General features: G+C 37.8%; 2 protein-coding genes across 3 annotated transcripts; both read left to right on the top strand.

The window, feature by feature from the left end:
• The first annotated feature begins 1,372 nt into the window (after positions 1 to 1,372).
• On the top strand, positions 1,373 to 9,298 carry LOC133436410 (meprin A subunit beta-like). 2 transcript variants are annotated; one of them, XM_061717214.1, is made up of 16 exons: positions 1,373 to 1,422; positions 1,517 to 1,592; positions 1,999 to 2,017; positions 2,135 to 2,170; positions 2,270 to 2,295; positions 2,394 to 2,475; positions 2,836 to 2,953; positions 3,351 to 3,529; positions 4,364 to 4,576; positions 5,049 to 5,210; positions 6,451 to 6,681; positions 6,783 to 7,235; positions 7,339 to 7,509; positions 7,800 to 7,896; positions 8,617 to 8,658; positions 8,748 to 9,298. In XM_061717214.1, the coding sequence occupies exons 2-16, from the start codon at positions 1,524 to 1,526 to the stop codon at positions 8,824 to 8,826; spliced, it is 1,977 nt and encodes a 658-aa protein (XP_061573198.1). In that variant the 5' UTR covers positions 1,373 to 1,422; positions 1,517 to 1,523; the 3' UTR covers positions 8,827 to 9,298. The 2 variants fall into 2 exon arrangements, with proteins under 2 accessions (XP_061573198.1, XP_061573197.1); XM_061717213.1 differs by having other exon boundaries at positions 1,376 to 1,432.
• A 6,036-nt stretch (positions 9,299 to 15,334) lies between these two features.
• LOC133440625 (meprin A subunit beta-like) lies at positions 15,335 to 21,386 on the top strand. The gene is made up of 11 exons (XM_061717946.1): positions 15,335 to 15,371; positions 15,496 to 15,521; positions 15,605 to 15,689; positions 16,024 to 16,141; positions 16,340 to 16,518; positions 16,733 to 16,951; positions 19,725 to 19,886; positions 20,123 to 20,353; positions 20,455 to 20,904; positions 21,000 to 21,170; positions 21,283 to 21,386. The coding sequence occupies exons 1-11, from the start codon at positions 15,335 to 15,337 to the stop codon at positions 21,384 to 21,386; spliced, it is 1,782 nt and encodes a 593-aa protein (XP_061573930.1).
• Positions 21,387 to 21,965: the final 579 nt, after the last annotated feature.

Genomic DNA, 21,965 nt, shown 5'->3' with positions numbered 1-21,965 from the left:
ATGAACTTTGGGTAGTGACCGAAAGGACAAGATCGCGGATACAAGCGGCCGAGATGAGTTTCCTCCGCAGGGTGGCTGGACGCTCCCTTAGAGATAGGGTGAGGAGTTCGGTCACCCGGGAGGAGCTCGGAGTCGAGCCGCTGCTCCTTCACATTAAGAGGAGTCAGCTAAAGGAACATCAGTAATAACTCCTCTAACTTTTGCTGCTATTCCTGGGACATGAGCGCTAATCTTTTCTCCATTAAGTGTTTCAGCTGAGAGAAATGTATCTCTTTGCAGTTTATCTTTAGCAATAATCAGTATTCTCCTGTTATTAAGGAATTTTGCAAACTTAATCTTGCCCATTTCTTTTTCAATTGCTTTCGTAATTTTGACTGGATGAAAATGTCCCCCTTCTTTTTTTAACGTCACTTTTACTTTCCAATCCATTTCTATATCCGTCTTCTTCAGACTGTCTATCTTAACTTTCTTGCCCATCTCATCCACCTCCAATCCAGAATTAGCACTGTCTGAGCTGTTACTCCTGTCTTTCCTCTTTCTGTTCACCGTCTGCCATAACATAGCATCACTGTCATCACCTCCATCCGTACTATCACCCATGATTGTTACATTCACGGTACAGTTGTTGAAAATCCGCCAGAAGTTTTCGCTATCAGAAACCACTGACACGTGTCCTCGTCGTCACTTCCTCCTTCCGCCCTCTGCCCGATCTCCTTCACACTGTCAGTGCTCGGGCCCTAATAATCATAATAAAACTGATACAGTGTCAGTGTCTGTATAAACAAAGTGTCACAGCCACCCCATAAAACAAGTGAAATGAAATAAAAGACAAAACATTAAATATTTTTTACTGTCAGCATATTATTTTCCATAATGTTCCAATCTTTTCAAATTTTATTTTGTATTTCTGGACCCATAGTATGTCATAATTAATGCATTAGATTGAAAATAACAGCAGCTTGAAAAATTAAAAAAGAAAAAAAAAACAATTCTGCTAAAAGCTGTTTTCTAACATGTGAAAAACTGTTGATTTGAACAGTATCTGAAGGAGGCTTTGAGCATTTTATAGTACTTGTTATTTCTACAACTCCAGAGAGATGCTTGAGAATAAAATAAAGATGAAAAAGAATTGTCTGTATTCTCACTATGACGGAAAAACTGAAGGCATCTGGAATCAGGTCTCAGAAGTCTCAGAAGCATTAACAGATACTAGTAAACTGTCACAAAGACAGGACACGATTTTAGATGGACATCATACAGAAGTTGTTGACATAGCTTGCATAATTCCAAACAATGACGCAGACAGTACATTTTTCCACTGTACTGTTTCCTGCTGAGTTATGTATGTTTACCGGTAACTTAAAAACCCTTGTGGTCACAACAGCTTTTTATTTAAGGAGGAGACATTCAGGGTGGCAGCAGGTAGGACCAGGTGATGAATACATTTTGTCTGCATATTTTTTCGTGTTTTTCTTTTTAGATATTACAATAATACATCATTTCAATTTATTCCAAGACTCACCATGAGCATGAAAGGCTTCATGTTTGTTGTGTTGAACTTGGCATTTTCATCAGGACTCTACATAAGTACAGTAAGATATTATTTATTCATCTTTTATTACCGTCTTATAAATCATTGCTTAATTTATTGTTATTTTCTTTCCAGCAATAAAAGAGGATGAAAGGAAATTGCATTAAGTATGATTTAAGAATTCAGTTCAAAGAAATATTTCCATTTACAGGTTAAACTTATAAAAATATAATAAAAATTTGGCATTTACGGTACACTTTTACATTTGAAATAATAATGAATCAGGAGTAGTTTGCAAAAGTCCGATTTTCAAATGTAAATCTAGAATAATTCAATGTAATTTGCACATGCAAACCCTTTAGGATTAGCAGTGATTGGGAGAAAAAGAGCTGCAGAAGAATTGTTCATTTTCTTTTCAATAGTTTCAATGTTTTAATGTGAGTTCACATATTCTTTTTTTTTATCAGAATGAACCAGATGTTGAGGGTAAGTTCTATTTATTTATTTTTCACTTTGTTTTATAAAACATTTTAATATCACTGCTGTACATTTGTAAATCAGATGAATCTACTTCATATGAATGTATTTCATGTGTTTTTTTAGAAGTCATCATCAACAACTCGACAGAGCCGTCAAAGGGTAAAGTTAAAAGTCTTGTGACTTTTTTTATTACATTTTGGAGAGATTGTTTCATAAATTCTGCCATCAAAAATCAATAACTTTTATGTTTTATTTTAGATGCATTCTACGATGACATCCGTGAGGTGAGTTTGTTATTTCTGAAATATGTATGCACTTTGCATGTGTGTGTGTGTGTCTGTGTGTCATTCAATCAATATCTAATTCCTTGATTATCTGTCAGCTTCCATTTCAGAGGAGTTCCATTATTGACGAGTCCGAACTGTGGACGTTTCCAGTTCCATATGTCTTCGACGAAAACCTTGGTAAATGCAGATTATTTCATTACAGACTATTTGTATATGTTGGGTGAAAACCATTGGCTTTCGTTCATTAGGAGGTTACATTACAGAGAGGTTAAAGAATGTTGCAAGCTTGTATACTAGAGTACTGAATACTGAGTACTTACAATACAATAAACTTTGATCAAAAGAAGGATAAACACTCAGTAAAGCCCTTGGCACAACAGGACTATATACCTGTGAGCAGTGGTAACGGACATGTCTATAACAGAGGTCATGAAAATCCTATCTCAGAGTGATATTAAAGAGATACCTTACTTGTCAGCAGAACTAAACCTAACAATCTATACACTTCTATCATATTTTTTTCATGGACAACGAAAGACTTGAATGCCAAAGGAGTCATGCTGAGAGCCTTTGATCAATTCAGACTGAAATCATGCATCGACTTCAAGCCAAGGGACTTTGAGGAATACTACCTTAAGGTCCAGAAGTTAACCGGGTATGTATTAGTTTTCTTAGCTTAACTGAGGTTAACTAAGTATCATCATTTAGATAAATCCTGTGATTAACAAAGTAATTATTAATAAAGACTCTATCCATGTTTCTAATTAGCAATTGGTGTCAATGTAATATTAACAATGTAGTCAATGTAGTATTAACAACCACAACATCCTTAAGGGAAGGAAAGGGAAAAAAACATGATAATATTAATGTAAAAAAATATTTCTGCTAATTATGTCATTTTTTATCGTCCATAACAGTATAGATGTAGTACTATATTTGACCTCATGAAAAATGATTTTTTATTATTTGTTACCATTTTCTTTGGATGAATGGGGTCTTTTGGGGGTCATGTTACTTGCATAGACACATTAATGTTTTTTTTTCTACTACAGGTGTTTTTCATATATTGGGAAAGTAATCCGCAACGGACAGGACCTCTCCATTGGCAGTAACTGTGATTACCTCTACATTGCTGAACACGAGATCCTCCACGCTCTTGGGTTCTTCCACGAGCAGTCCAGATATGACAGAGACGATTATGTGAGAATCGTAAACGAGAACATTTTAGAAGGTAGAGAACACTATATTAGGATTTTCTAGTTATCAAAAGCAGTTAAAATTACTTGCATATAGTCTTATATAATGGTTTTGTGTAATAACGTAATATTTTCTCAACAATGATAAGTGTATAATGCTTTGTTTAAGTTGTTTAGTTTAGTTACTGCTTTAGCAGACACTTTTATCCAAAGCGACTTACATCTGAGGGAACAACACAAGTAAAAAATCACATAAGGTCCAGCAGTTGGACCCTGGTTGTTTTTTTTGTTTTTTTATTCCAAGTATGTATTAAAAAAATGTACAAATAAACAGCATCAATAAGCATCATTAAGCATCAATATTTAAATATTTTAAATGCTTCCATACCCTATATTAATAATATAAGAGAAAAAAAGCATAGTGCTTCCCTGTGAAGCATATGTACAATTACAGTATTAGAGAAGATGCTCACAAGTATTAATCACATATTACTTGTTAAACACTTGCTAAAAGTCATCCTTGTTAATGATTATACATTGTGAAAATCATATCTTCATATCTTTTCTTGAATTGTTTCATCTTTGGACATTTCTTGGACTCCACATTTAAACTATTCCACAGTTTCACCCCAAGAGCAGAAATACAAATTCCTTTTCCCTGATGATATTGGATTTAAATTATTTTCACCTTCCCTTAAAATGAACAACTATTGGACATTAACAAGCAGGAAATTGTGTTTAATCTTGAAAAAAATGTGTAATGTTTGCAAGTGCACACTTTCAGTTTTAACAACGTACACCGACTTGAAGATCTTTTTTTTATTGTATCACTCCAAAATTGATGGTTCTCTTTTGTATGTGTCTCCTAGGTCGGGAGCGTAATTTTAACAAGGTTGAGGACAGTTCCACCCAGGGAGTCCCATATGACTACTGGTCTGTGATGCATTATGGGAAAGATGCTTTTACAAATGGCAATGGCTCAACAATCATCACCATAGACCCCAAATTCCAAGATGTAATTGGTCAAGATCTGGAAATGAGTACTCGTGATGTCCAGGAATTGAACCTTCTCTACAAATGCAGTAAGCTATTGAAGATCAAAAACGTCCTCTTTTAGAGAATCTTTTCTTATGATTGGTTGTTTCACTTATTGAATTCAAAATAGATACAATGAACCATTATGAAAAAAGAATAAATAAATATGCGCACCCACAAGACATCTACAGGGTTTGCAGACAGAAGAGTTGGAGAGGAGTTGAACAATCAACACGGCTTCCACATGATGTTTTGCGGTTCTCGGGTAGCCCGTATTGTGGCTATTTTCTAAAAATCTTGACATACACTTGAGCTATTATAACCCAGAATCCTCTAAGTGACTTAAGAGTTTTCTTTATATATATAAAGGTCCAAAAATAGAATTGCCCAGTGAAATAATTTTTGGATCTGCTGTTTGGTATGATTTTAAAACTACAACTTATACAATCTAGTTATATCTTTCCTCATTCCTGCATCTCAATAGGTTCAAAATACTGTGTTCTTCATTCACCTCTACAGACTCCACCATCGCCTTTGATATGCACTGCAGCTTCTCTAATGGGACTATGTGCCAAATGAATCGCTGTTCACGAGGTGGGAATGGCTGGGACATGGTGACACAAGTTTATGGGGGTCCAGACTCTGACCATACCACACTACCTGGTGGAAACACAGATCATGGTAAGACTTTTCTGTTTCAGAAATGCACATTTGTTGATCTGAAAATCGGTGATGTCCTGTGACCTCTGGCCCAGAGGCAGCTGGGAAAGGTTCAAACAAATTAAGCATCCAACAAAAAGGGGGACAGGACACAACTTCACCCTATAATGCCGAATGTATCATATTTGAGGGGTGAATTTCTGAGACCTCTGTACCAGTCTAATAATCTAGAAAGCTTATGCAAAAAAAAAGGTTTTTAAAAATGACATAAAATGACCCCGAGGCCCTGTGCGAAATGGCTGGGTGGGGCCCTCGCGCGTGAGCGTTTTTTGGGTTTTTCGGGTCGGATTGAGTGTCTATATGCGCAATTTTACCTCTCCAATTAGCAAAATACTGGATACCTTCCCCTGCCTCATCATCATCTCTTGCCTCGATGCGGGGCCCCACGGCTGCTTGAGACCCGGTCGGATTGGTGATTTTTCTAACAAATTTATCAAACGAGCCTTTCAGAGAGGCCTTAAACTCTTCCATTTTCTTTCGTTTTTTTCTTTTTTCATCCCCTGATGGAAATTTCCTGAATCTGTCTCGTTCTCTCGACATTGTGTGACAGTTTGTTCCAACTCCACCCGTCTGGATCAGAGCAGCTTGTGTCTGCGCTTGGTCTGATCAGTTGTATTGAACAACAGACACGCGCATCATTGCACATATATTTATTGATATGCACAGACTAGTACACATTTAGATCTGTAATGGAACGTGACTGTTGATATTTATAAGGGAAAAAAAGAAAAAAAAGAAAAAGTTTTGAAAAAAAAAAAAAAAAAAAAACGGCCAATAGTGCGAGGCCCCTTGGGGCGCGAGGCCCCGTGCGGTCGCACGGTTCGCACACCCCTTGCGGCGGCCCTGCCTATAATGACATAAAAATGTTATTTACATACTAAAAACTGTTTTTGATTACAATATATATTAAACACTTAACATTTTAATAAAATAATTGGGTTTTCCAAGTATTATTTTATTTTCAGACATTAAAAGGCTCTAAACTATTAATTTGAAGAGTCCTGGAAGCTTTTAAAGGCCTCCAACCTCCATTGTGGCTTTGTTTCCTTTTTGCAGTCTGATATGGTACTTAATTATTACAGTTACAGTTTACAGTTTTGCCCTGTATTTTTAAAAGGACCTTGGTACAGATCATATGCAACTCTATGTTAAAAAGGTGTAAAGGTCCACCATGAGAACATTCTGTGTGACATTATTTTAGGGCAGGAATCAGGTTACTTCATGCATGCAAGCACAGCATCCGGTCAAGAAGGAGATTCAGCAAGCTTGGAGACCAGGATGATGAGTCCAAAACGGGACTGTCATGTCCAGTGCCTCCAGTTCTACTACTACCACAGTGGGAACGACTCGGATACACTTAACATCTGGATCAGAGAGTTTCAGGATGAACAGGACTCCACAGGAACCCTCCGCCTCATGGGACAGATCACTGGTAACATCAGATTATTGAATGTTTGTGTTCTAATGCATTTAGATCTGTACACCTAATAACGTTCAGGTAGTTTAACGCTTGCTCAAAAATCCTCCTTCCAGGCCCACAAACCTCTCACTGGAAACTCCAACATGTTTCTCTGAACGCCACCAAGAACTTCCAGGTGGTGTTTGAAGTTCGGAAAGGAGCAGGAAATTCTCCAGGAGGATTCTCAATAGATGACATCAACCTCTCTGAAACTGAGTGTCCACATGTAACCGTTCAGATTGATGAGTTTGAGAAACTGTTGAACACTACTGACTTTAGAACCAGAGTTTACAGTCCCCGGCAGTACTCCAAGGACGGCTATGCTTACAGGGTAGCTGTGACAATCTACCAGACATTTTTCGGACTGAACTTTCAACTCGTGTCAGGTGACTATGACGACCAGCTGAAGTGGCCTTGCCTACAGAGGCAAATTACTTCCCAAATGCTGGACCAGAACCCCAACATCAAGCTGCAGATGTCTAAACAGAGGAGTATTACCACTGAACTAGGTCATGTGACCTCTGACGGTAAGTTTTGTAAATCATGTCAAAATTATATACGGTATATGAAAAAAATTTAAATACAAGGACATTTCTTAACTTTTATCTTGTATATGCTTTACATAAACAGGTGACGTTGTCTGGGATAACCCTCGGGAGACTGGTGTTCCCATTGTAGATGAGAATAATCAGACAATCTACGTCGGACCTCTGTATGGTTATTATTTTGCAAATGTGGACGAGATGGAAACCAGAGAGTTCCTCAAAGGAGGAACTGCTATTTTCACATTCAACTTTCAAGGCAGGTTGAGGCTTCAGAGCAAATATTACACAATTAACTGTCATAAAATAAGTCAATGTTACTTTTCACAGACTAAGTGAGACCTGCTACTCCGCTGGTATTTGAATATAATGTCCCATTGAGTATTGATAAAGTACTATTTAATTAAATTGAATTGAATTGGATGCTTTTCAATGAGAAGCTGGTGGGGATGCTGGGCATGCAGGTGCTGTGACAATACAGGAGTTTGTTTCATATATTTGCTCTTTTATTTGTTTTATTTAATATGTTTTACTTTGTGGTTTTTATAGATCTCACTCCTCTAGTTTATGGAAATGTTCTACCCTGTGCTCAAGTGGCATCAGTGAACATCCCACATCCTCCCGCAGAAGGCCCATGCTCCACACGGTAGGACATCCTATCAAATAAAACTTAGTTTCATCATTGGGATGACTTATTACAAACATAGAACTAGGGGTGGGACGATACGGGTAACTCACGATTCAATACTGTGGCGATATGTGGCCCACGCTAACGATAATATCACGATACACGATATCTACGATATTCGATATATTGTAAAAAAATGTAATTCATGATAAATCACGATATATGTGACTGAAAAAGAAAACACCCATAAAAAGGAAAACGTCTGTAGTTATGCATTTATTCAATGCCAAAACTTCATACAATGTACAAAGAAAGTGCATTTGTATATTTACCTCACTGCCTCCTAGGCTTTTAAATGTAAACACTGGACAAATTAAAGTGCATGAACATTAATAACATGTTTTATATAAACCAGGACAGTGCACCGCTTTGTTTCTAATACTGAAAAGTCAGAAAGCAAATTAATTTTACATAGTACCTCACAGTCTCCTATTCTTGTAAATGTAAACACTGAACAGCTGGACAAATGGAAGTGCATGAACAATAGTGCGGTGACAACCGCGTAAATCCATTATGTGTGTTGTAATAAAATATCGATATTTGCCGTCAGTTTATCGATTATTTATTGCGACAGAGAGTGCAACAATATATTGCAATATCGTTTTTTTTCCCCACCACTACATAGAACTTGATGTTTTTTAAAAATATTTCTATCAAATAATGCTATGACTTTCACAGGATCTCACCCACTACCGCTGGACCCTCTACAACAGATGACAGGTATCCCACCGTTTTCTCAGTGCTCAATAAGTTACCAATGAAAATTACACAGTGTGTCATTTCATGTGTTTTATTACATTCTGTTGCAGCATTTTTGGCTCGTCTCCTGTTATGGTGCCGTCTGCTGTCCTCACCGTCCTCCTCACAGTGATGCTTATGATACCTTGATGAGCATCTTCCAAAACAGCAAATCTTATGTCTTTTTGCACAGACAGCACCACAAATGTGCTGACTTGCATATAAGTATGTGTGTTTTTTTAAAAGGCAAATAGGGCAGAGTGTTGATCGAAATACATGCTTTATGGATAGAGGGAATTATAGATCTTACTTATATGTGGTCAGCGTGTTACTTGTTTAAAGACAAGCTTCTGACATAAGGGCTTTCATTTGGTGGTGGGAACATCTATCTGTTACAAAGCATCTATGCGTTATTTTTAAACAATACTTGGGGTTATATTGTAGCAATTATCGATACACTTATTTCTGGGTCCTTTTTTTTTAATCTCCAGTGTGTTTGATTAAGTAAATGATTGTTTTTTGGGGAGGTTAGTATACAAGTGTAGCTTTTATAATACTGTCATGTTTTATTATGGATCTTGTTGGCCTGTAGAAAATAAAGAATAAAGATGTTTAAACAAAAGTGTGGTTACCTTGGTTAGTACACAGTTCTCGTAACTTACAATCTTAAAAATCCACTTCTGCTCATTTCTTGTGTGCACGTTCTTTATGGGACATTTTTCCATTTCTCTTCTGAATAAAAATATCCTGCTTTTCTTTCTTTGCGTCTCCTTTGAGCTACTAGTTACTTGTGTGTGTTTGTGAGCACAGCTACAACAATATCCCTGTCCACTAAAATGAGACAAAATAGAAACTCCTTGTTGAGTTTGATCTTTTTGGGGGGATATTATGCGGTGAGTCAGCTCTCTCCTGGTGAGTTCTGATGCTAACCACAAACTGCATTTAATCCTAATGAAAACAACTAAATTGATAACAAATTAAGATGAAAGAAAACATATGATAGTTAAATTTAGGAGAATGCGGAGGTAAAAGTTAGTGCCCCTTCACATACATGGAGAAGTCAGGAAGAGTTGGATTTACAGAAGTTCCTATGATTTTGTCATCTCATGTGGACCATAAACACTTCAAAGCTAATTTTTGGGAACACACACACTGTGCTGTGCAATTACTGAACAAAAATGAATGACGGCTCAGTGCATCATTGGGGGAGGCATTTCACCTGCTGAGGAAAAGAGGCTGAGACCTTTTACCCAACCACCCCTTCAGCTATTTGAACTATTGCCATCAGAGCAATAGGAGTCCACAGACAGGCTGAGAAACAGCCTCTCCCCCTGAGCAATGGCCTCTATTACCTTCTTTCTACCCTTCCAACCTATTCCACAAACACCTCCTCCTACTCGCATCCCCCTATCAGAAGATCTCAAGACTGATAATATCTTCAGAGACTAAAAGCTTTCCGTGACTGTGAACTGTGAATAACCATGTCCTATAATACGTTTCTGTACATTTGTACGCATATGTGAGGGGAAACATGTGCATATTTGTATGTATAGATGTCGGTATGTACTATACATGTGCATATTTGTATGTATAGATGTCGGTATGTACTATACATGTGCATATTTGTATGTATAGATGTCGGTATGTACTATACATGTGCATATTGCATGTAGTTATAGCATGTATATATTTGAACAATACACATGCTGCTGCTACCATTGTTCCTGCTAAGCATCTATTTATCTCGGTTGTTATTTTTTGTTAAACTGTTTTATAAGTATAACTTATTTGTGTCTCTTTTTTATCAATGTGGAAATGTTTCCCTACTGGTGTAACGACAGTAAAGTTTTAAGTTGTAAACTTAAGATGATGAAATTAACTTCCTCATAGTTCACTGTGAGGGACATTCTCTTTTTGGATATCTACCGAACTGACAGTTGCTTATAATGTCATCCTGTCTGGATGACACAGAGAGACAGAGAGAAACAACATTCCATCATCACAGCACTCCCTTGTTAAATCTGACTTCCTTATAGAGAAATACAAACCGGATTCGGCTGAATTTGGGAAATTGTGTAAAATGTAAATAAAAACAAAATACAATGATTTGACAATCCTTTTCAACCCATATTCAATTGAATACACTACAAAGACAACATATTTAATGCTCAAACTCATAAACTTTATTTTATTTTTCAAATAATAATTAACTTAGAATTTCATGGCTGCAACACGTGCAGTAGAAGTTGGGAAAGGGCATGTTTACCACTTCATTACATCACCTTTCCTTTTAATAACACTCAAACGTTTTGGAGGAGAGGAGACTAATTCTCTTAGCTTCTCATGTGGAATTCTTTCCCATTCTTGCTTGATGAACTGCTTCAGTTGTTCAACAGTCCGGGGTCTTTGTCGAATTTTACGCTTCATAATGCGCCACACATTTTCAATGAGAGACAGGTCTGGACTGCAAGCGGGCCAGGTGAGAACCTGCACTCTTTTACCTCCAAGCCACGCTGTTGTAACACGTGCAGAATGGGGCTTGGCATTGTCTTGCTGAAATAAGCAGCGGCGTCCATGAAAAAGACGTGGCTTGGATGGCAGCATATGTTGCTCCAAAATCTGTATGTACTTTTCAGCATTTATGTTGCCTTCACAGAAATGTACAGTAAGTCACCCATGCCATGGGAACTAATGCACCCTATACCATCACAGATGCTTTTGAACTCTGCGTTGATAACAGTCCGGATGGTCAGCTTCCTCTTTGGTCCGGAGGACACGACGTCCAGTGTTTCCAAAAACAATTTGAAAAGTCTCCTCAGACCTCAAAACACTTTTCCATCGTGCATCAGTCCATTTTACATGAGCTCGGGCCCAGATAACCCGACGGCGCTTCTGGATGTTGTTCATAAACGGCTTTTGCTTTGCATGGTAGAGTTTTAACCCGCACTTACTGATGTAGTGACGAACTGTATTTACTGACAGTGGTTTTTAAGGCAGTGCCGTCTGAGGGATCCAAGGTCACGGTCATTCAGTCTTGGTTTCCAGCCGTGGCGCTTACGTGCAGTGATTTCACCAGATTCTCTGAACCTTTTGATGATATTATGGATCATAGATGTTGAAATCCCTAAATTCCTTGCAATTTTGCTTTGAGAAATGTTGTTCTTAAACTGTTCAACTATTTTCTCACGCAGTTGTGGACAAAGTGTTGACCCTCGCCCCATCCTTGCTTGTGAATGACTGAGCATGTTTGGGGAGGCTCCTTTTATACCCAATCATGGAACCCACCTGTTCCCAATTAGCCTGATCACATGTGGGATGTTCCAAATAGATGTTTGATGAGCTTTTCTCAGCTTTCTCAGTATTTTTTGCCACCTTTCCCAACTTCTACTGGACGTGTTGCAGCCATGAAATTCTAAGTTAATTATTATTTGGCAAAAAACAATTAAGTTTATCAGTTTGAGCATTAAATATGTTGTCTTTGTAGTCTATTCAATTGAATATAGGTTGAGAAGGATTTTCAAATCATTGTATTTTGTTTTTATTTACATTTTACACAATTTCCCAAATTCAGCCGAATCCGCTTTGTAATAAATAGTAGTAATAATGATACTTTTTAACCTAAATCCAGCTACTGTCACTGTTAGACCTTATGTCTGGTGGGCAGGTCCCTGACGGAGGCTGTCCTAGGAATTGTGTCTGATTTTTCTGTCTGTTAGACAGGGTTTCACACTTTTGTTAATGTTTAAGGTTTTTCTGATACAACATTTTCTTTTGTGTGTTTTGTGGATAGTACCGTATTTTCTGGACTATAAGCCGCTATTTTTTTCATAGGTTTTCAACCATGCGGCTTATACAAAGGTGCGGCTATTCTGTGGATTTTTCTTCCACCGCTCGGGCGCTCTAACTGGAATTAGAATCAACACTAACAGAAAATAAATGCAAAGAAGAATACGCCACTTCTTCTTTAGCAGATAGAAGTAGGTAGAAGCAGATTTCAAACAGATAAATAGGTAAATAAAGACTGGTTATTTTCTCTTGGTTATGTCCCGTTTTAATCAGCAAAGTTGCTGCCGTGTTAAAAGACACTGTTAGGAAAGGATATTTTTAGGTACAAACATGTACATCATTTACAGTTCAAAATCTGTACATGTAGTAAATATCTAATCTAACAACATAAATATCTGCGGCCTGCATATCTTTTTTTTTTAAATAGAGCGGATGCGACTTATATGCAGGTGCGGCTTAAAATACGGTATATCTCTGACAGATTTTTAATGAAAGACATCACAAAGTCTGGCTTTTTAACACAACATGAGGTTGCACATTCAGAAGACAAAAGTCTTAGTTGTGTATCACCTTCTTTTTTTGTATTCCGTTTCTCTGCGTGCTGTTTTAAGCAGCTGCCGGTTGCTTGTCATTCCACTCCGAGCTGCACTTGTACTCCACAGCCTCTGTTATTCTGTCACTGGTGGAATTTGAGGCATCGCTGCTGCTGCAGCAGGGAGACACCGAGCCGGGTCTCAGCAGATGTTGGCTCCTCCATGTTGCTATGAATGAGGGTTGTCTGAGTGGCAACTGCCCCAAGTCAAGGAACAATGTTCACTATGTGTACTTGACTGTACTTGACTATGGCGTCCTGCTATATATGTATAACCCCGCAAATTGTCGGCGTTCTCTCGACACTGTGTACCTCTGTGTAACCCTCACCACTGCTCCTTATATGCTCGAGCTAAGTGGCCGTCTCTGGCATCACGCCGCCTTATACATTAGCATATATTTATTTATAAAACTATCTTGGGTTTGCTCCCCCACTATTTATGTAATTATTTCTCCAAATCACAAAGCAATTACTGCTTGCGATCCAACAAGTTGTATTTATTAAACGTGCCCAGATTAAATTCTGAATTTGGTAAGCACTGCTTTAAGTACGCTGCACCTGCTGCTTGGAATGCATTGCAGAAAACTCTAAAATTAAAGGAGCTCATCAACCTTGGAGAGAAATTGGAGCAGCTTCATACCGCACTTGTTCTTGTTTTGAATCCGTAGTCTTAGTCCTATTGCTTTTACTCTGTAAATTATTTTATCTGTGTTGCTGTGTGATTTCTGTGTGTTTTGTAATTGTTGCAACTTTTTTATGCTGCTGTCCTGGTCATGCTTCCCTTGGAAAATAGGTCATTGTGTCTCAACGGGACCAACCTGGTTAAATAAAGGAAATAATAATTATTATTAATAATAATAATAATAATGAGACCAATCCAGCTGGCTTATGCCACCCTGACCATCTAGTTGCAAACTCTTTGTTCTGCAGCGTCTTTCGCTCGTTTGTCACTGGGACTTCGTCTTTTGTTGCAGCTGCACTCTTAAAAATTTTATTGGGCACTCTGACTGGCTGTCAAAAATGTTCCCATGATGGATTGATTGATTTCACTCCATGCATAGACTTTGAAACTATTCTCACAACTTTCCAGATGCCGTGTCACACAGCGTTAATTTTTGCCTGTTATTCCGATTGTAACACTTTCCAAGAGGAAACAGACATATAAAGGTAATTAAATGAAATATTACACTGTTCCATCTCCATAGGTTTTGTGTTAATACTTTGGCTTTGTCGGGTAAAACTTGGACATGAAGAGTTTATAAAACCCTGGTTTGAACCCATTTCCACCACTTCACAAGCTGTGGAACGTCCATCTGTCTTCTGCAGAATATTTTAAATCAGTCTCAAAACTGTCCCCAATTGGACCATCATGAACAAACAAACTGCACCTCATCAGTCACTGTGTAAGCAAAGTCAAAAACATTATTTACTGTAAATGTATTTGAAGATGTTTTCTCCATGATCTTGGTAATCAACCTAAAGCCAGTAAAGTCATTGAGAATTTATCTCATCTTTCAAGATCCCCAGTCTTAACTGATTCTTTGTCTTCCAACATGATTTAAACCAAAAAAAAGGGAAGAAGAAGAAAAGCGACAATTTTTCACATATTTTGCACCATTTCAAACAATCACATGGCATGCATGACACTGACCATTGACCTTCGGAAATGCTTCAAACCTGTTTTTCTTTTCTTTTCTTTTTTTTTATTAAAACAATACTTTTACCGCCACAGCTCTGCATTTTTCACTGAGCCACGGAGACTCAGGAGCGGAAAAAGGTAAAGACTGCTGTCATTTTTTGAACAAATTAATCTGACTTTATTATTAACTGAATTATTCTAACTGACTCCATAATGTTTAATTGCATTTCCATACATTCATCTTTGACTTTTTTAACATGGTTATGTAATTTCAGCCCACTATGTGGATGAAAGGCTACATTTTTTTTATGGTGACCTGGACCGCATCATTTCAAGTTTCCATCAATAGAGTAAGAGTTTGTTTCTTGTTGTATTGTGTGTTAAATTATACTTTTATAAACATGAGTACATGGACTACAAACCTTCACCATAGAGTCTCAAATGGAAATATTTCAAATTTGAGGGCATGCAAATCAATAAATGCAGTTACAAACACAAATCAGATTTCATTTTTTTCCACAGAATCAACTAGGGATAGGTAAGTCTAAATATTTGTACCGGTAATTCCTTTTTTAAGAAATAATTGTTCCTTTCTAAGAAATCTGTTCTATTTCTTTTTTTTCTTCTTTTATTTTGTAGAAATGAATGAAGCAAAGGACATCACAGAGGCAAACAAGGGCAAGTATTATTTCTTTTCAACAGGACCTTGGAGATTGCTCTGTTAACTTTTAATTTGACAATGAACCTGTACTAAGTTCATTGTTAAAGTAAGAATAATCATAATCCTTATTTTTTATTGCAGATGTATTACTTGATGACATTCTGATGGTGAGTTCAGATGTTTTTTGTAAAGTAAACATTAGATTTTTTTTAAATCATTTTTATGACATCTATTGTTTAATCTCCCTCAGCCTTTGAACACAAAAAGAAGTGCTTCTCTTGCTGAAGACATTCTGTGGCCATCCCAAGTCCCATATGTGCTTGATAAAGACCTTGGTAGATCCAATTTTTTCTTTCATAATCATATAATCACTTTGAGTGTGTATATCTTTCACAGTAGCCTACATCTGGGTAAAATTACTGCACCAATTAAGAAAAATACTGAATTTTACGAGACTGTGAAGTTCACTAACTATTAATAGCTGTGGCCTCACAAGAGTCATAGAAAAGGAAAAGAGCACAATAGCATGTTTAAGAGACGAAAGTGACTCGCTTGCACCATCTACAGCCCCTCTGAGTCAAATCCACAAATAACAGCATCTGTTGAATGAAATTGTCTAACTTTTTTTGTCATGCCTGTTTCTGTAACACCACATTCTTACATCGACAGACATGAACGCTAAAGGGGTCATCCTGAGAGCCTTCGACAATTTCAGGGTGAAATCATGCATTGACTTCAAACCAAGGGAGTCGGAGGACTTTTACATTTTCTTTCGAAATTTAAACAAGTATGTTGGTTATTTATTCAACTATTTTCTTAATCAACTAACGAAACTATGACTTCTGTGTTTTTTTAAATTTTTTAAATTTTTTATTTAGTGGCTTGAAGAAGAATTCAAAGCACGTCATGGTTGTGCATGTGCTTTGACAAATGCAGCTATTGACTGAGTTGATGTACTGCGACTTATTGCTTGTTTTCACTTCAGATGTTCTTCATATGTTGGAAAGAAAAAAGCCAACGGACAAGAGCTTTCCATCGGGAAACGCTGTGATAAAGTTTACATTGTTGAACACGAGATTCTCCACGCGCTTGGCTTCTTCCATGAACAGTCCAGATATGACAGAGACGATTATGTCACCATTGTCTTCGAAAACATCTTAGAAGGTTGAGTAATACTCTCAAATATGTTTGTGTCGACAATTACAAGTACATCCATGTGTCCATAAGTTAATAACTGCTACAATAAGACCATAATTATCCAAAGTATCAATATATTAAATAATGTAAAAACTAAAATGTTCAGTGTTTTATAACTGATTGTGTGTGTGTGTGTGTGTGTGCGTGCGTGCGTGCGTGCGTGCGTGCGTGCGTCATTTAGGTTATAACTTTACTTTTGAAATAGTATCCAGAGACAGCAGCACAACCCAGGGAGTCCCATACGACTACTGGTCAGTGATGCACTATGGCAAAGACGCATTTACGAACGGCAACGGCTCTACGATTGTCACCACGGATCCAAGATTCCAAGACGTGATTGGTCAAAGTCTAGGAATGAGTCCTTATGATACGCTGGAACTGAACCTTTTGTACAAATGCAGTAAGTACTTAAATGACAAGAAAAACCAACATCTGGTTTCAAGATTGTTTCAGGACTGTTTGTTTCAGCTGAACTGCATATAGAAGGGGGTGGTAGTATAGTGCAGTGGTTCCCAACCTGTTTTCCTTGGAGCCCCCCCTACTTGTGTCTAAGACCAGCCAGGCCCCCGACACGTACATACTAGCACCAAAAGAGTAAAGTGATTCGTTACAAATCTTTAATTGAAAAAAATAACATTAATTATGTTTTTTTGATACATTTCTCTTTGGTTTACCCTGTATACAGATGACTTTGTTTTTCTCGTCTTCATTTTGTGTCCCCAATGTATAAAATATGCACAAAAAATAATTGCAAGGGCATAAAATAATTTCTGAAAAATGTCTCTTAATATGAGAGCAAAAATTTAAAAAATAATTCATTAAATAAATAAGTACTCTTGAAGCCACTCATACTCATGGTCAACAGCAACCTCCTGGACAAGGTGACATACTGAGGAAGACGGGATAGAATTATCAGTTGCTGGTGCATTTCTGTGTGATTAAATTAGGTTTTGTCCTGGCTGACAGGGAAGGGACAGGGAAGGAACAGGGAAGGAACAGGGAAGGGACAGGGAAGGGACAGGGAAGGGACAGGGAAGGGACAGGGAAGGGGCAGGGAAGGGGCAGGGAAGGGGCAGGGAAGGGACAGGGAAGGGACAGGGAAGGGACAGGGAAGGGACAGGGAAGGGACAGGGAAGGGACAGGTGCAACAGGCGTTTGCAGCTGTGACTTTGCTGAGCAGTTATCTACAACCAGACCGCATGACAGCTTACTTTCATTACTCTACGAATATGGTGCGTTTATTCATGTATATTATAAATATTATACTGATATAAATGTAAATCTAGAAGACAGAACGTAGGCCTTATGAGGTATGTGTGCTTCTGAATCATATATCATATATAGTCATCAAAGTAGTCTTATTTGGACTTATTTGAACAAAAGTTACGTACCAAAATGGGTTGCACAGGTACTGAGCTACCAAATGTGGATTGTACATTGCCAACTACACATCATTGTACTGTTCAATTTGTTTTACAGGGTTTTGCTTGAGTGAACATTTATCATCTTTATGGACCATTTGCGTACAAGAGACTTGTATTTTAATTGCATTTGTATTTTTTACAAGTATCCTCCTTGCCTAACCCTATGCTTCATCTTTACTCACATATGCTTAAAGCTCATCAAGTAGCCAATTGCATCAATAGCCTCCCATGAGGTATAATTTAAACCTGCACAGCAACCTTATGGTGATCCTTTCAAATAAATAAACTTTAACAATTCCTAAAATCCTTTCAACCAAGTTCATATTTATTCATAACCTGAGCAATCTGTCCTGCTGATGAATTTTCTCAGAGATAGAGGGGAAGTGTGACCCAGCTAGCCAACAGACAATTGCACACTGATCTGCGTTAAAGTAGAAAGTGACCTGAGGTCACGCCACTGAGCAACCTGTAGTCTCCTGCTGCCCCCTAGTGTCACAGAAGTGCTACAACCAGAGGTTATTCTGGTTAAAATCCAGCCTCAGAATAAGATATTTAGCTTTGTTAAGCTTATGGAAAGATTCATGTTACAGTCTGCGTAGGATAAGAATATTTAGCGAATATTTAGCAACAAGAGGCAGACTGCAGCCTCCCATGTCAAAGATACAGTACAGATTGTGTTGACCCAGATGTTCCTGCAATATTATGATGAAATAAGTCACAAAAAATATCTAATCCACTTCGGCTTTGTACGGTTCTGTTACATCACAGAACCAGTACAGAATCCTAGCGTTTCTCCATATATGATCAGCCACAGCTTTTATCATGTGGAATGAATGAATAAATGAATTAATTGATTTACTGTGATTCATATATTGTCATAAAAGTAGTCTTATTTGGACCTAAACAAAGGTTACGTATCAAAATAGGTTGCACAGGTACTGAGCTCTGGTACCCATAAACAGATTAAAATGTTTCTGAAAAGTAATAAAGTACACTGAGAGGGAAAAAATGTACACTAGCAAATGTGGATTGTACATTACTAACTATACATCATTGTACTGTTCAGTTGGTTTTACAGGGTTTCGCTTGAATTAACATTTGTCATCTTTATGGACCTCAGAAATTAGAACATTAACTTATTTTACCTTAGTTTTTTTGTTTGTTTTGCTCCTAATTTTCAACAGAAGTTATATATTCTTATTTGGTATTGAATACATCTGTAGTGCAGAATCAGAAACCACCATTGAACATTGCACATAAAGGCAACAGTTCCTAAAGTTCGCTTTTGAAAGGTTAAACAAAATCTGCTAGAACCCACAGACGGTGAATCCTAGGGGTTTATTGAGCGTATAGTTTGGAGTGGATAACTAATCTTCCCATCAATGGCTGGTCATTATTCTATTTTAAGCTTTTCATCTGTGGAGTGTTGTTTTCCCAACTTGAGCCAATTTAAGGCTTTACTCACAAGCAGAGTGTGCCTAAAAGAGGGACTGGGATGGACTGATGGCACTACTAACATATACACCATTAATCCACTTCTGAATGTCTAAAGTTTATGTAACTTTAAGAGCAGAGGGAGTCACAAAGTTGAATTCATGTGAGTGTTATAAGCAGGCATTGAAGTGACAAGAAGGGGCCTGTTCTTGTCATAATGTCATAACGATGATAATAAGTAAGCTTTCACATCCTTAATTCATATTCAGAACTGTATTTCTCCTCATTGTTGTTTTCATTCATTCATGCCTACAGACTCAACCATCGCCTTTCAGATGCACTGTAGCTTTTCTGATGGGACCACGTGTAAAATGAATCGTCTCTCACAGAGTGGCATTGGCTGGGAAGTGGTAACGCACGTTTACAAGGGTCCTAACTCTGACCATACCCATCTAGCAAGTGGACATGGGAATCACGGTGGGCTTTCCAAGTTTCCAGATAAGATTTTTCATGTGTTACATGCAAATTGTTGATGTTTCTCATTTATGTCACCTGATATTCTCTTGACATTGCAAAGTCAAACCTTTCTTTTTTTTCTTCAAGTAGGACAAATGGATTTTGAGCAAGATTTTGTGATAAAGGTTCTGCTGATTTTTTTGTCATATTTTGATGTAAAGGTCCACAATGTAATGATTTTCACATTATTATTTTAGGGCAGGAATCAGGTTACTTCATGCATGCAAGCACAGCATTTGGTCAAGAAGGAGATTCAGCAAGCTTGGAGACCAGGATGATGAGTCCAAAAAGGGACTGTCATGTCCAGTGCCTCCAGTTCTACTACTACCACAGTGGGAACGACTCGGACACACTTAACATCTGGATCAGAGAGTTTCAGGATGAACAGGACTCCACAGGAACCCTCCGCCTCATGGGACAGATCACTGGTAACATCAGATTATTGAATGTTTGTGTTCTAATGCATTTAGATCTGTACACCTAATAACGTTCAGGTAGTTTAACGCTTGCTCAAAAATCCTCCTTCCAGGCCCACAAACCTCTCACTGGAAGCTCCAACATGTTTCTCTGAACGCCACCAAGAACTTCCAGGTGGTGTTTGAAGTTCAGAAAGGAGCAGGAAATTCTCCAGGAGGATTCTCAATAGATGACATCAACCTCTCTGAAACTGAGTGTCCACATGTAACCGTTCAGATTGATGAGTTTGAGAAACTGTTGAACACTAGTGACTTTAGAACCAGAGTTTACAGTCCCCGGCAGTACTCCAAGGACGGCTATGCCTACAGGGTAGCTGTGTCACTCTACCAAACACATATCGGACTGAACTTTCAAATCGTGTCAGGTGACTATGACGACCAGCTGAAGTGGCCTTGCTTACAGAGGCAAATTACTTTCCAAATGCTGGACCAGAACCCCAACATCAAGCTGCAGATGTCTAAACAGAAGAGTAAGACTATTGACCGAAATCAGGCTCCTGACAGTAAGATTACAAGATAATCTAGTAATTCTTCAAAAAAATGAAATAAAAAGAAAGATTAAAATGAATTTTATTTTATGTGATCTCTTTGTAAACAGGAGCCTACTATTGTGAAAATCCCCGTAATACTGGTGATGAACTGGTATTGGAGAACGAGTTAACGTTTGTGGGACCTTTGGTTGGCTTTTACATGTTTGCGTCTCTGGAAGAAATGAAACAGAGAGATTTCCTCAAGGGAGGAAGTGCTGTTTTCATCTTCAACTTTCAAGGCAGGCTCAATGTTTTTACTGCTTACCCTCAGTGGCCAGCTGAAAATTTACAACATAATTCTTGAAATATTTCAAAAACACTCTCTTTTTTTGTTTTTCATTTATCAAACAGATCTCACTCCTCTTGTTAATGGAAGCATTTTACCGTGTCCTCAGCTGGAACCAGCAAAGGCAACGCATTTGCCCACAGATCGGGATGAAGGGCCATCAAAGTAGGGGATTGAGTCACATTATGTAAAGTTTTATGACTTTATCAGTTTTATCATTTTTAAAGAAGACTTCAAACCAGTCCACGTCCTAGAAAAACAATTTTCCACAGGTATTATAATTTCTTCACATTTCAAAGTGGCATAAACTGCTGGAAAAGCAGTGGTCTTGGCAAATAATGTTGCAGTGGACATAAATGAATACAGTAATATGCAATAAAGAGCGGAAGCATGCTGGGAATCTATACACTTTTATATGTGATCAGATCGGAGCATGAGGATACAAGGACGCATTAAATACTGCAGAGGATTTACGTATTCACACTAGTGACTAGTGCAACATTAGTATCAACTAATTCTGTCATTTCTACAGGATTCTGCCCCCCACCCATCTGTTGCCTACACCTCAAGAAGACTACAGGTATTGGCATTTCCTCACATTTTCCACTTACATAAACTTTCATAAAAACAGCAAACCAAACTACATGCAGTTTGTAACCTATTACGGAAATAAATAGATCTATATGGTCTGTGAAATTGGCTAGTTATTTTTTTATATATAATTAATGCTTTAGTAGACAAATAAAAT

Source organism: Cololabis saira, chromosome 3 (genome assembly GCF_033807715.1).
Source record: "Cololabis saira isolate AMF1-May2022 chromosome 3, fColSai1.1, whole genome shotgun sequence".
NCBI classification, from domain to species: Eukaryota; Metazoa; Chordata; class Actinopteri; order Beloniformes; family Belonidae; genus Cololabis; species Cololabis saira.
This window is presented reverse-complemented; position numbering and strand designations above follow the sequence as displayed.